We start from the raw sequence: 14,475 nt of genomic DNA on the forward strand, positions 1-14,475 counted from the left end.
ACACCCTGTTTGGCTACATTAGTACACGTTATTTTAAAGAGGACATAGTATGCTAAATCCACTTCAATGAGCGTTGAACCGTGTTACAACAGTGTTTCCTCACCATTAGTTTGCCCAAAGTTGTATTTTGATTGAAGTCTGCATGTTTGAGTAATTATAATCGTTCCTGTTTCACCCACCCCCTATCTCCGCCCACATCCTTGTACTTAGTTCCACTTAGTTCCGAGTGATATATGTATGTAGGGCTCTAAAATGTCTTGTGGTCACGTTTCTGAATATAAAAACACATAAATGCTGCTGCTCGGATGTCACTATGAAGGGGTGTGGCTTAAATTCTTTCAACAGGAAGTCAATAGACCTGTTTCTAAGCCAACCCATTTTTTAGATCAATATTGCAGTTTACAATGCAATGAACAAAAAAATGTAAAATGATGATCTACTTCTATTATGATTCAATTCTAAGTACCTTAAATAAACCACAATATGTCTCTTTTAAAAGAAGCGTGCCGTAGCTATAAGCAAATCAGAATCAGAAGCAGAATAAGGTTTATTGTCAATGAACAAAATTCACAAACATAGGAACTTGTCCTGGTGATCCGGTGCAACACAAACAACAAAACATTGAACAATGAATACAAAACAGCCACCAGATATAAAAAAAAAAAAGGTAAGTAAAGTTAAAATAAGGTTAGAAATAGGCATGACATGTACATACAAAGAATATAAAGTTATGTAGTGCAATAAGAAGTGAAATAAAACACTGGAACAGAATGTGAGGAAACATGATCAATAAGCACAGGTTCCGGGCTGTGTGTCCTCCACCCCTGGTAGTTGTACTTTGCCAAAGATAGTGCTCAGAGCCTCTGCAGCTCCCATCAGATGCTCCAGAGTCCTGTTCGGCCCGAGCCCACAGCCCACCCCACAATTAAGGCCCGCTCATCCATCAACTGTGGTCAACACGCCGTGGGGCCAAACATGTCCTTTCCTCCGCCAAATGGCCTCTCGGAGACGTATGAGAGCAGAGCACTTCCACCTGTGTGTGCCCCCCCCCCGCCCGCCCGGGCCCCTGACCGGACCCCCGACTCCATCACTCTCTGCCACCACACATGCCTCCTGTGTGTGAGCGGAGCGAGGGCCGCTTATCTCTGATGGAAGCTGTAAGAGAATCTCTTCATCACAGAGCTTTGTGTTCAGGGACTGGGCAGTTTCATGGAGGCACATGGGCACACAAACATGGAGGCACGCAAACATGGAGGCACGCGAACATGGAGGCGTGCGAACATGGAGGCGCGCGAACATGGAGGCGCGCGAACATGGAGGCGCACGAACATGGAAGCGCACGAACATGGAGGCGCGTGAACATGGAGGCGCGCGAACATGGAGGCGCGCGAACATGGAGGCACGCGAACATGGAGGCACACGAACATGGAGGCGCGTGAACATGGAGGCGCGCGAACATGGAGGCACGCGAACATGGAGGCACGCGAACATGGAGGCACGCGAACATGGAGGCACGCGAACATGGAGGCACGCGAACATGGAGGCACGCGAACATGGAGGCACACGAACATGCATGGAGGCGCACAAACATGGAGGCACGCGAACATGGAGGCGCACGAACATGGAGGCGCGCCAACATGGAGCCCCACGAACATGGAAGCACACGAACATGGAGGCACATGAACATGGAGGCACGCGAACATGGAGGCACACGAACATGGAGGCACATGAACATGGAGGCGCGCGAACATCGAGGCACACGAACATGGAGGCACATGAACATGGAGGCACGCGAACATGGAGGCACACGAACATGCATGGAGGCGCACGAACATGGAGGCACGCGAACATGGAGGCACGCGAACATGGAGGCACATGAACATGGAGGCACGCGAACATGGAGGCACACGAACATGGAGGCACACGAACATGGAGGCGCGCGAACATGGAGGCACGCGAACATGAGGCACAAGAACATGGAGGCACACGAACATGGAGGCATACGAACATGGAGGCACAAAAACATGGAGGCACACAAACATGGGCACAAACATGGGCACACGAACATGGAGGCACACGAACATGGAGGCACACAAACATGAGCACACAAACATGGAGGCACAAAAACATGGGCACACGAACATGGAGGCACACGAACATGGAGGCACACAAACATGAGCACACAAACATGGAGGCACACAAACATGGGCATACGAACATGGAGGCACACGAACATGGGCACACAAACATGGGCACACACACATGGAGGCACTCACACATGAAGGCACACAAACATGGAGGCACACAAACATGAGCACACAAACATGGAGGCACAAAAACATGGGCACACAAACATGGAGGCACACACACATGGAGGCACACAAACATGGGCACACAAACATGGGCACGCACACGTGGGCACACAAACATGGGCACGCACACGTGGGCACACAAACATGGGCACGCACACGTGGGCACACAAACATGGAGGCACACACATGGCGTATACGGCTTAAGCAAAGCAAACGATAACAATAGAAGGCTGTTACAATTGTACTGCCTTTATACGAGCTTGTGATTTCATTCTGAGTAAAGCAATTCTTACTCAACATGGCATTTTCAGTAAGACTGTTCCAGATTTTAGCTGCAGCCCTGACTAATGTATAGTTCGCCGTGTATATATACAGTTCTACATACTATGTTTATATCGGAATAGATTTGATACTTAATTTGTTAATTTGTTAATTGTTAGTTAACACCTCTTTTTTCAACATGATAAAAAGTGTACTAAATCTAGGCTTCAGCATTGTAATTTGCTAACAAAAGCTAGCTATTTAACACTCATGAAAAAGCACCGCACACTTGCCTTTTTACCAATTACGGATGGCATTAATTTGCATTGAAATGTATATGCTGATGTGATCTTCTTGTATATTCATGTGGAGACCCCCCGGTGTCAGACAGGGCACGGCTGACTGGGCCCAGCCTGATTTAATGTGTTAAATATGGCCCGTCTGAGCAGAGGTCGTCGGTTGCCTCCACGCCGCCCGCGCGTGTGCGAGAGACTAATGGTTTCAGTAATGCCCGGCCACACATCCGAGCGACTCCGCCTCTACTTTATGAGCGCGCTAATCAATTTGGTTCGGGTACAGGCATGTGAGCCCTAATCTCAATGAACCTGTGCTCATCATGGAATCATCTGCGGCATTTGCATAATCTAATGCACTGTTTAGAATAATCATTGTGTGCCGTGTTGGTTATGCTAATGCTCTGCTCCCGCTGCAGTTCAGAACGCCACACACAAACTTGTCACTGAACTAGTGCTATTCCCCATCACAGCAGTCGATAGTACATGTTTTTGTCTTATTAAATAGATTGTCTTTGTGTTATTTTAGTATCTTTAAAAGTTCATAGAGTGCTCAATCCCTCAAGCAAAAGAGCTCCCATTTTAGTCCCATTTTAGACCTGGTTTAGCCTTAGTTTAGACCCAGAAAAGTCCCATTTTAGATCTAGAAAAGTCCCATTTTAGATCTAGAAAAGTCCCATTTTAGACCTGATTTAACCCTAGTTTAGATCTAGAAAAGTCCCATTTTAGACCTGGTTCAGCCCTTTAGCTCAACAAAAGTGAGTGGCTGACGGTTAAAGACATAAAACATGCTAACCGTGTATCACAGACGTCGGGATTCATTGATTTTATTTTGCTCAACATTGGTCAACTTTAACTGTGGCATTTCAGTCTCGGTTACGTAATGCTTCACTTATGTCGGAACGCTGAGAGGAGTCTGAAGTATTTCTGTAGAATAAACACTTGAAGGTCACCGAGTAAACGCTTAGCAGATTTAGTAATAGGCCTATTATTAATATGCTGACTGCAGATAAACTGTTGCATTATTCAAAGTGGGAATTATCTTAAGTCTAGTGCAGTGCAACGTGTGATGAAGCTGAGAACCCGAGATGCTGCGCAAACAGAGACATCTAGTGGTCGTGACAGTCATTGCAGGCTGATGTCACATGAATGAGACAGAACATTTTTCAGTAACGCTTTAAAATACGATTCCTTAGTAAACTCTGCATAAGATTTATTTGTTTATAACCATTTGTGAGACATTCACATACATTTATCTCTTGGGTTATTGAAAATACGTTTAAAAGGCTCTTGAAAACATTTAGTACACGGTTTATTTACACCCACGTGTTTATGTTAATGTGTTATTCATATTTATCAGGAATAATACGCATCCATAAATGTCTTATAGGTGCATTAACAAACACCTAGAGCTTATTAAGGCTTTATCAAGTGTTTTCTAACGAACCTTATTTAAAAGTGTTACCCATTTTGCTTAATTAATCCTTATAATGAGCAGTATTATTCATGTTTTAACAACTTGTCAACTATACACAGAGATGTAAAAGACTTTATATTTCACTTTTGCCAGAAGTTTCCAATATATACTAATTCCAATGCATTTTTTATAAACCCTGGATTTTTAAGTGCACTTTTTGTATTTTGAAAAAAGCTAAAAAGAAATACTAACAATAATTTAAAAATATATGTTAAACAAATATAAACGAATTAACCTCAAAAGTCAAACAAGATAGTATTTTCTGGACTATAAGTCGCGCCTTTTTCATAGTTTTGGCCGGGGTGCGACTTATACTTAAATTTATACTTATACTTATACTCTGGAACGACTTATATGTGATATTATTTGTTATTTTCACACTTGCAACCGCATTTCATACTCTACTTATTGTCCGAAAAATACGGTATTCAGTTCCGCCCTCATCCTTCAATTTTTCCTTCAATTTGTATTCATTGCATGTAAGCAAAACCAAATTATAAATATCAATTCAGGCATTTTCCTCCTCTTTGTATCTTTCCTGGCAGTTTGTAGCAGCGCCCCCTACAACATGAAGGTGCAGCACGTGAATGGCAGCGCCCTGGTGGTGCGCTGGGCCCACCCGGAGATCACCTACCACCCGCCCATCCTGCACTTCCTGGTTTCCTACAGCTGGACCGCCCACGACGACAGCTACGAGGAGACGCACCTCACCGACGCCCGCCACAAACTGGTGGGTACAAAGTGGTTCAAAAAGAGCCGATCGGAGAAAGAAAACGTGCTAATTTTCCAAGCGAGGTGTTGTTCATTTTACAGTCCGTCATATTTGTGTGTTACTTGCACCTCGAGATATTCACACACATATTGATCCATGGCAAGATTTACAATCCATAATGTCTTAGAAATGCCACATCTTGTCTGATGCCAAAAGCTCAGCAGGTTTGGGCCTGGTCAGAACTACGATGGGGATCATATGTATTTTTCTTCTCTATTATGCATTTTTTGGCTGGTGCGACTTATACTCCGTTGCAATTTATAGTCCGGGAAATACGGTATTTAAAACGTTTTATTCTCCCTCCCAACTCCCTCTCCATACACGGAAACCTACTCTCTAAAACATGTATTTGAGCTCCGAAAAATACACCAATAAATACAATTCTAAAAGTATTGTAATGTAAATTTTGTTGGTGCGAATAGTCCAACTTTTACGGTAACTCACTTCTCAAGCGCAAACGGGATTCATTTGACTGGCGGCCGCAGAAGCAGAAGTGGAGAGAGTCTTATCCACCGACCCGAAGGTCAGAGGTTCCATTCGCTCTAACCAAGTTGTGCCCTTAGGCAAGGCACGCCTGTAAAGTGCATTGTAAATCGAACGCCTTGTGCATGAGCCGTGTATACTTTGTGTAAACAATGTCTACACAGCCAAGCAGGATGAATGCCATTGACTTTCATGAGCTTTTGAAACTATTCGAAGGGTGTTTCCATACTCTTAATTTACTCAAAGTTGTATTGAAAAAATAATGTGATTTACAAAACAAAATGTAAAATAATGATCTGTGTTTGTTATAGTATAAATTCAAATATCCCCAAAAAGTACATGTCTCCTTTAAAATGAATGAACAGCTGTATGGACGTACTGGGAAAAGAAAAACATGTTTATGAATGTAAATGTTGTATAAATGACTGCAAAAAGCGTCACTATTTGCTTAACCTCTACATACAAAGACACATGATAGACTTGTGTTACATAAGGTCAGTCCAGTCCTTGATGGTAGTATTATAAAGTCAGTATTATAAAGTCAGTATTATAAGGTCAGTCCAGTCCTTGATGGTAGTATTATAAAGTCAGTATTATAAAGTCAGTATTATAAAGTCAGTCCAGTCCTTGATGGTAGTATTATAAAGTCAGTATTATAAAGTCAGTATTATAAAGTCAGTCCAGTCCTTGATGGTAGTATTATAAAGTCAGTATTATAAAGTCAGTATTATAAAGTCAGTCCAGTCCTTGATGGTAGTATTATAAAGTCAGTATTATAAAGTCAGTATTATAAGGTCAGTCCAGTCCTTGATGGTAGTATTATAAAGTCAGTATTATAAAGTCAGTATTATAAAGTCAGTATTATAAAGTCAGTCCAGTCCTTGATGGTAGTATTATAAAGTCAGTATTATAAAGTCAGTATTATAAAGTCAGTATTATAAAGTCAGTCCAGTCCTTGATGGTAGTATTATAAAGTCAGTATTATAAAGTCAGTATTATAAAGTCAGTCCAGTCCTTGATGGTAGTATTATAAAGTCAGTATTATAAAGTCAGTATTATAAAGTCAGTCCAGTCCTTGATGGTAGTATTATAAAGTCAGTATTATAAAGTCAGTCCAGTCCTTGATGGTAGTATTATAAAGTCAGTATTACTGTCCTTGATGGTAGTATTATAAAGTCAGTATTATAAAGTCAGGAACACAAAATACTATCTAGAACACTTAAATACACAATACAGTGCAATACTACAGCCACGTGGTACAGAAAACTGCGTGACATTATCCATTGGTCTCCTCGGTGCAGTATAGAGGCTCTTTTTCACAGTACAAAGTGTTTTCGAGGTGTTTTGAGGTGTAGTGGCGCTGAAGCCCGTGCCCCGGGGTCACAACTGCCAGCTCTCATTTCTAGGATTGTATCTAGTCTAGAGTTTTGCCGCGTACAAAGATACAGAGGTCCTTATTTCAAATGCGGGTCCCTGGCTGTGTCTTTACCTTCACACCAGAAGCATGTACTTATCCAGGGAAAGATATTCGCAGTCGCCCCTGAATTGAGATATGTGGAATATAAGCGTCGTGTTATGTGGATATCTGTGAATGAAGCTGTCTCGCGGGCGTTCCGGGTGCAGCTCGTACACCGCGCCACACCCGATCACCCGCATTTCACGCGGCGCCGCCCCCTGACACCCGTCGGTCACACCTCCGCCGCGCGCCGTGCCAACGCTCTCGGAATCGCGCGGGGATTTAAGATTCGTCACAGGTTTAATGGAGGCTGTGAAGACCTATAATTACCCTGCTCTTTCATGACACTTTTTAACATGATAAAGTCGGTGTGGTGTTACTTTAGCTCAGAAAGTATTCATTTGGACCGGCGGGGTTTTGTGCAAAAGTGGAACAGTTTAAGCCTGAATTATCATACCAATTTACAATGTGTTATAGTTCTGTTCTGATAGAGACGAACAACTGTACAATATATATAAAACAATATACAAGCCAAAACTGTTATGTCCAAATGCCCAAAATTACTTTCTATTACCGTATTTTCCGGACTATAAGTCGCACCAGCCAAAAAATGTATAATAGAGAAGAAAAAAATACATAAATAAGTCGCACTGGAGTATGAAATGCAGTTGCAAGTGTGAAAATAACAAATAATATCACATATAAGTCGCTCCGAAGTATAAGTATATGAGTATAAATATAAGTATAAGTCGCACCCCGGCCTAAACTATGAAAAAAGGTGCAACTTATAGTCCGGAAAATACGGTATTTATCCTTAAGTCTCATTTTATAGAGGGGCTTGTTGAACATAAATTAAACTTCCCATTTTATTGGAGACATTTAATGATTACTTTTTGAACAAATTGGAACAAAATATTGCGCGATTAACAAAACATAAAATAAGAATATAATAAAATATGAAGTGTTGAGGACTGGACTGGCGACATCATGCAAAACAATAAAAAGTTTTGGGTTTTTTGTTCCTCTCTAAATACTCTTGCGTAGTACATATCTCCTCCGGCTCAGCATACTGCAGTACTTTGTCGTACAGTGGATTCTGCTCCGATATACCCGTCAATCTCACGCCTCATCCTCGTCTCACACTTGAAAAAGAAGACAAGAACCTGCAAAGGGCAAACTATTACCACTCTGCTCTGGTCAAGCACCACGGTCAGGTGGAAGGAGCTGACCACTCTTCATACCACTCCGGGTCAATTAAGTACATCGACTCTAGGTCCTGACACCGTTTGTAAAAAAAAAAGTGCTGCTATTTATGAATTGAAACGCGTCGGCATGCTCCTTGCACACAGAAATAGATTATTATAGTGTTATTTATTCATTTATTCAGTAGACGCCTGTTTCATACTAAATAAAATGAATGAGGGTTTTTTATTTTACCATTGAAATTGCTGTAGCGACTTCAAATAGGGGAAAAAAACATATCATTTGATGGTTGAAAAAAGTGTCTATAAAGAAATATTTTAAGTAATAAATCAATAATGTATGTGTCTTATTTATAGGAATGAATAAAAGCTATGAAATAATATAATACCTATCAAGAAGCTCATTTCAAGAACACTATAATGATGAATGCTGAATGCTATGACGCCTCAGAAATGTCTTAGATTTTGTGGTAACATGTTGTTGTTGTTATTGTGTGCAGGAGGCGGTGGTGTCCCCCGTGTCTCCGGACGTCCTCTACCTGTTCAGAGTCCAGGCCGTGTGTATGAACGACATGCGCAGCGACTTCAGCCAGAGCATGCTCTTCAGGGGTACAACGCACGCCACTAAACGTTTGAATGTGGAATCATTCGAGCACAAATGTCGTTTTAAGTCGTCCCGTAAATCATCCCGTGTAATTGTGTCTGTTTTGTTTTGTTTGTCGCTCCAGCCAACACCACCAGGATCTTTGAGGGCACCAGGATAGTGAAGACGGGAATGGTGAGTGTGGTTTTTGCTCCCGCTGTTCCTCCAGCAGAGGGCGGTATATCGGCTGTGATCACACGTAACCAGCCTCTTGAAACATGATAAAGCTTAAAAATATACACTACAAGGCAAACGTTTCCTCATTTAACATCGCTCCTCTTCAAACTGGCCCATGAAGCAGGAAACTGTTGAGTCGTGTGCCCTCTGTGTCTCTTTTATAGTCTTTTAATCATTATTTCATGTTTTTTTTCTCATTTTCACACTTTCTCACTGAAGGCATCAAACCTATCTCTGAACGCTGGGGGGGAAATCAAATCCAAACATGTTTTATATTTAAGAGTCTTCAAATTGGCGGCACTTTGTTCTGATCAGTGCTTTGAGCCTTGACAGAGACTTGATCCTGAGAGAAGGCCGAGGCTTCGCAGCGCTGTCGACAAAGCAAAGGCTGGCTGCTTTGAAGAATCTGAAATATCTTTATAAAACAGGTTTATTTAGAATGATGTGACATTTAGTTTCTTCGCCGACACCATTCCGTGCAACTTGTTTCATAATGTACGACTTTAATATATGTGTCTGCAATGTAGAAAGTGGTAAACATAAAGAAAGCATTGAATGAGAAAGTGTGTGTATTAATAGTGTGTTTCCATGCACACGAGGATATTATATTATATCATATATTATATCTGATTTCAGGAGTGTTCAGATTATTAAAATGTCACGTATCTGATGTGTGTAATTTGATTTCTTGATGATTTTTACACATCAAAATGAAAGATAATTATTTAAAGATTGAAAGAACTATTTTGAATCCATTGTATCTCATGTGTTTTTCATTGTCAGATTTATTTTGTGCATGTAACACAAAGCTCATATCAGATCTAATTATCGGTTATCTGATTATTCTAGATCTGAGTTTTAAAAAAATGATCAGATTTTTACTGGCCATGAAGCTAAATCCGCATTTAAATACAATGACTCCAACTAAAAATGCTTTGCCGTCGCAGCCCACGGTGTCTCCTGCCTCCTCGGCCGACATGGCGCCCATCTCCTCGGGCTCCTCCACCTGGACCTCCTCCGGGATACCCTTCTCCTTCGTCTCCATGGCGACGGGCATCGGCCCCTCCTCCAGCGGGAGCCAGGCCACCGTGGCGTCCGTCCTGACCAGCACCCTCCTGGCCGGCCTGGGCTTCAGCGGCGGGGTCATCTCCTCGTTCCCCAGCTCCATTTGGCCCTCGACGCCAGCGCAGAGAAGCAAAGATGCGAGCGCAGAGGAGACGGAGGACGGGGAGGAAAAGGGAGAGGAAGAGGAGGAAGAGGAGGAGGAGGAGAAGAAGAGGAAGAAAAGAAAGTCAAAAGAGGACGGGGACAAAACAGACGGCTCCAGAGAACGAGCAGAGGAACAGTACACGGACGAGGACACAGACCGCCAAACAAACTGCGTGCACTCTGGTGAGTCACACACTCTCTTATTTATGATCTATTTTTCAAATGTATCTCCTTTTCTTTTCTTTGTATTTTTGCATTATTTTTTTTAACACGAAAACTAGAATTTAAATACAAAATGTGACAAATATACAACTATTTAAATGGATGTGCAGTGATACTTTCAGTGCATAAGGATGCTCAATACTGTTCCAAGACACAGATAACGTCAGACAAAAAAGGCCACAGCTGATTGAAACATTTATTATCATTTTTTTATCATGTCAAACCTATATTTGTCATTTCCTACATTTTGTTCAGTGCCTTTCACGTTGCAATAAGTGGTATAATATGTAAAATATCCAATAAACATGGCATTAATGTGTCCTTAGGTATGATATAACCAATTGTAAAGTTAATTTATTCACATTTACAAAACAACTGTGGATTTAACTAAACAGATACGCCGACAGTAAAGAACAGCTTGTGTGAGTTCTGCTCCTACATGTCTGAAGGCAGTGACTTTAGAGCTACATGGACGAGCTAAAATGTCTTTTTAGACCTCTAGTTTAGACCTCCAACAGTCCAATTTTAGACCTGGTTTAGTCTTAATTTAGACCTAGAAAAGTCCCATTTTAGACCTGGTTTAGCCCTAGTTTAGATCTCGAGAAGTCCTATTTTAGATCTGGAAAATTCCCATTTTTAGATGTAGAAAGTTCCATTTCAGACCTGGTTTAGCCTCAGTTTAGCCCCATTTTACATTCACTCTCTAAACTTTTGTCCAGAATTCAATTTTCTTTACCAAAGTTCTCTCTGAAATTATGTGATCTCATGATTTTGTATTAATGGTGCTGTACATACTTGATTTTTACAGTCTTAAAAGTGTTAATGTTGAACTATTTACAACAGTCCACTTGTATATCTCACTTACATAATGCAATCAAGTAGTTTATAATCCTTTTTACAACATTCAGAGGCCAGAGCCACTTTTCTCCGACGCTCCATAATTAGATGAAGACCGAGCACAATAATCAAATTTTCACTGGGGCTAAATAACTGTTGCTTTATTAAATGAATGTACAGCTTCCTTAATGGCATCTCAACTTCAGTTATTATTGACGTAACATTATCCATATCACTCACTTGAAAAACACTATAATCGCTCTTCCTTTTCGTGAAAAGAGCTCTTTGGATGCACACAATAGAATCCATTTAGCTTTTAACGCCCTCTGAAGTAAGCTATAAACGTTAAAAAGAAGGTGCGGTGAAAGGGTCGTATTTGTGTCTCGACCTCTGACCTCCACAGTTCTGACTCCGGGCCTGTGTCGAGTGATTATGAACAGCTCTGACGTCATGTAACTGAATTAGCTCGATGATTAGGCGTCAGCACGGTTTCAACAGGAGGTGTAAAAAGAGCCGACCCGCTGCCTCTGCTCTCCCCGGCCCCCTGGCCCCCGGCGCACCGCATTAGTCCAGCAAATACCCCGGGACGGCAATTCAATTTGAGCAGCTTTCAGACGCAGGCCCAGACATTATGAAGAGAAAGCACCGCGCTCCGGAAACGACTTCCCCAATCTCCCCGTCAGAGCGCGTTTGACAAATTTCATTGGGATCGGCTGAGGAGGTGCGCTTCATCCTGTGGAGGAAACTCATTTAAGAAGTGGTTTACTTACGAATGAGTTGTTCTGCTTGTAGAACGGACTTTTTTTTATGGAAGCATTTTTACACCGATTCGCACTCAAAACGTTACAATCTCATTTACTAGAGTCAATATGCCAATTGTAGCGTATTTAACTCGCACTGGCCTTTCCGTTTGACTAGCAACTCTTGGTTCTTTGGCATTGGCATTTTCTACTTGAAATGCCCTCTAATGTTTGTTAATGAAAATAGATTTGGAATGATATTGGGAAAATATATCAAATAATATTGTGCTCCTCTACACGCTGTAACAAATTGTGTTTCGTTATTTTCATTTTCCCACAGGACGCGCTAAACTGTCTCTGGATCCAGGGGTGGTCTATAGTTATTCATTGTATTCATGTCTAGGATGTGTTACTTTAAACTAAGGATGATAGAGGATAAAAGAAGTGAATAGTTCTTTAAAAGTGATGATTTAGCTCAAACTGTGATACTCCTTTTTACCAATGGCATAGTTTTATTCTAGCCCTAGTTTAGACCTAGAAAAGTCCCATTTTAGACCTGGTTTAGCCCTAGTTTAGCCCTAGAAAAGTCCCATTTTAGACCTGGTTTAGCCCTAGTTTAGACCTAGAAAAGTCCCATTTTAGACCTGGTTTAGCCCTAGTTTAGACCTAGAAAAGTCCCATTTTAGACCTGGTTTAGCCCTAGTTTAGACCTAGAAAAGTCCCATGTTAGACCTGGTTTAGCCCTAGTTTAGACCTAGAAAAGTCCCATGTTAGACCTGGTTTAGCCCTAGTTTAAACCTAGAAAAGTCCTATTTTAGGCCTGGTTTAGCCCTAGTTTGGACCAAATAAAGTCTCATTTTAGACCTGGTTTAATCTGATTGTCCTCCGAAGGCCCAATATTCCTCAGGTATAACAGATTGAGAAACACATACATAACTTGCACCTTCACATTTGTCCAAAGCTGCATTTGCCTTTTACAACACGACGAATGCTTTAAACATCCATTTTCTCCCTGTTTCAAAAGGCGCCAGTGGAATGACCGTCCTGAGCCGGTCGAGAGGGTCCGAGGTTTACCTGGACCTGGAAGTGACCCGTGTGGACTGGCCCCTCCCCCTAGTGACCCTCTCCGCTCTCACCTCCGCGTGCACCGTCCTGCTGCTGACCGCACTTGGCTACTGCAGGTACGTGGGCATTACGCTTTAGTTTTACCTATATTTCATTCACCATTGCTCCATTCTTTGCTTGATTTCCAATAGTTTGATATAATCTGCTAACGAGGTGTAAAATATAATAACTTTAAGTAGTATTTGATTATTATTGCATTTAGCATTTAGTATTGCAGCTCTTCTTCTGCTTCTTCAACTTCATTTTTGTTGTGTTGTTTATTTGTTGCTGTTTGTTCGAATGACAAACAATAAAAGAACAACCTTGAACCGAATAAAACTGTTTGGCATTAAAGCGACACATTTTACAGACTAGATAAATACACGAAAATGTTAAAGTAAAGGTCGAGGAGTCAAAGGTCGAGGAGTAAGGTTGAGGATCTGGAGACCTGGATGTACCTGCATTGGCCAGCAGGTGGCAGCAGCACAGAAGGTGCTGCGTGTTACAATAGTGCAAATTAGGACCTTAACCACAGTCAGCTGACTTCATCCTGGGGGCGGGGCGGGAGGCTGCCAGGGGGCGTGTTTAATCCTGTAAAATAAGACTCCACCTTCACTCATTTTTAAGTAATTAAATACATGTACCGAAAATACATATTCAGAATACTAACATTTTCTTTTTTTTTTTTTTACTTTTTACAGTAACTTTTCTAAAATCAATCCAACACGTCGATGTATTTGATTACGCAACTTAAACTTCAAACTGCACAGTACGACGAACATATCACAATATTAATGGTGATAAATAAAGGCACAACAAACAGAGAAGTTTGTGTAATCCAAAGTTGCGTTTTTATTATATAATGTAACTCAACGTAAATATATTCCGAGTATTCATAATAATACAATACTCTGGTTGGTATCCGAACATTACGATGTAGGTATTCAGTATTTTCTGACAGAATACATTTTAGAAATATGTTTTAGTCCAGTCATAGTAATCAACCTGTTTTTCTGTCAGTCAACAACATTTTTACCCTGGAATGTCCATTTTATTTTGCTAATTGAGCCTCATTTATTTCACTGTTACAAAAGCCCTTTCTTAAAATAAAACACATATAACAGTTTTTCCTTCGCTAACCACACACCTACACTCCAAAAAAAGTCACAAAAAAATGTGATTTTGTCCCTTTTTGTCATTTATTCACTGTACAAACTCCCACATTTCAAGTCAAACTCTAAACACAGCACCACAACATCCCATCCGTGCACACATGTCACGTCTGAG

The 14,475-nt window shown here is 41.3% G+C and overlaps 1 protein-coding gene across 1 annotated transcript in view; it reads left to right on the plus strand.

The window, feature by feature from the left end:
* Window positions 1-14,475, plus strand: part of LOC140366282 (receptor-type tyrosine-protein phosphatase gamma-like) — a 366,422-nt gene that overhangs the window by 330,482 nt on the left and 21,465 nt on the right. Inside the window, 5 exon segments of the mRNA XM_072452947.1 lie at window positions 4,889-5,073; window positions 8,757-8,865; window positions 8,985-9,034; window positions 10,024-10,468; window positions 13,109-13,265. Of these exon segments, the coding sequence (XP_072309048.1) occupies window positions 4,889-5,073; window positions 8,757-8,865; window positions 8,985-9,034; window positions 10,024-10,468; window positions 13,109-13,265 (946 nt within the window).

Source organism: Eucyclogobius newberryi, unplaced genomic scaffold, assembly GCF_026437365.1.
Source record: "Eucyclogobius newberryi isolate DKJ021-1_F unplaced genomic scaffold, fEucNew1.0.hap1 SCAF_19, whole genome shotgun sequence".
Taxonomy (NCBI): Eukaryota; Metazoa; Chordata; class Actinopteri; order Gobiiformes; family Gobiidae; genus Eucyclogobius; species Eucyclogobius newberryi.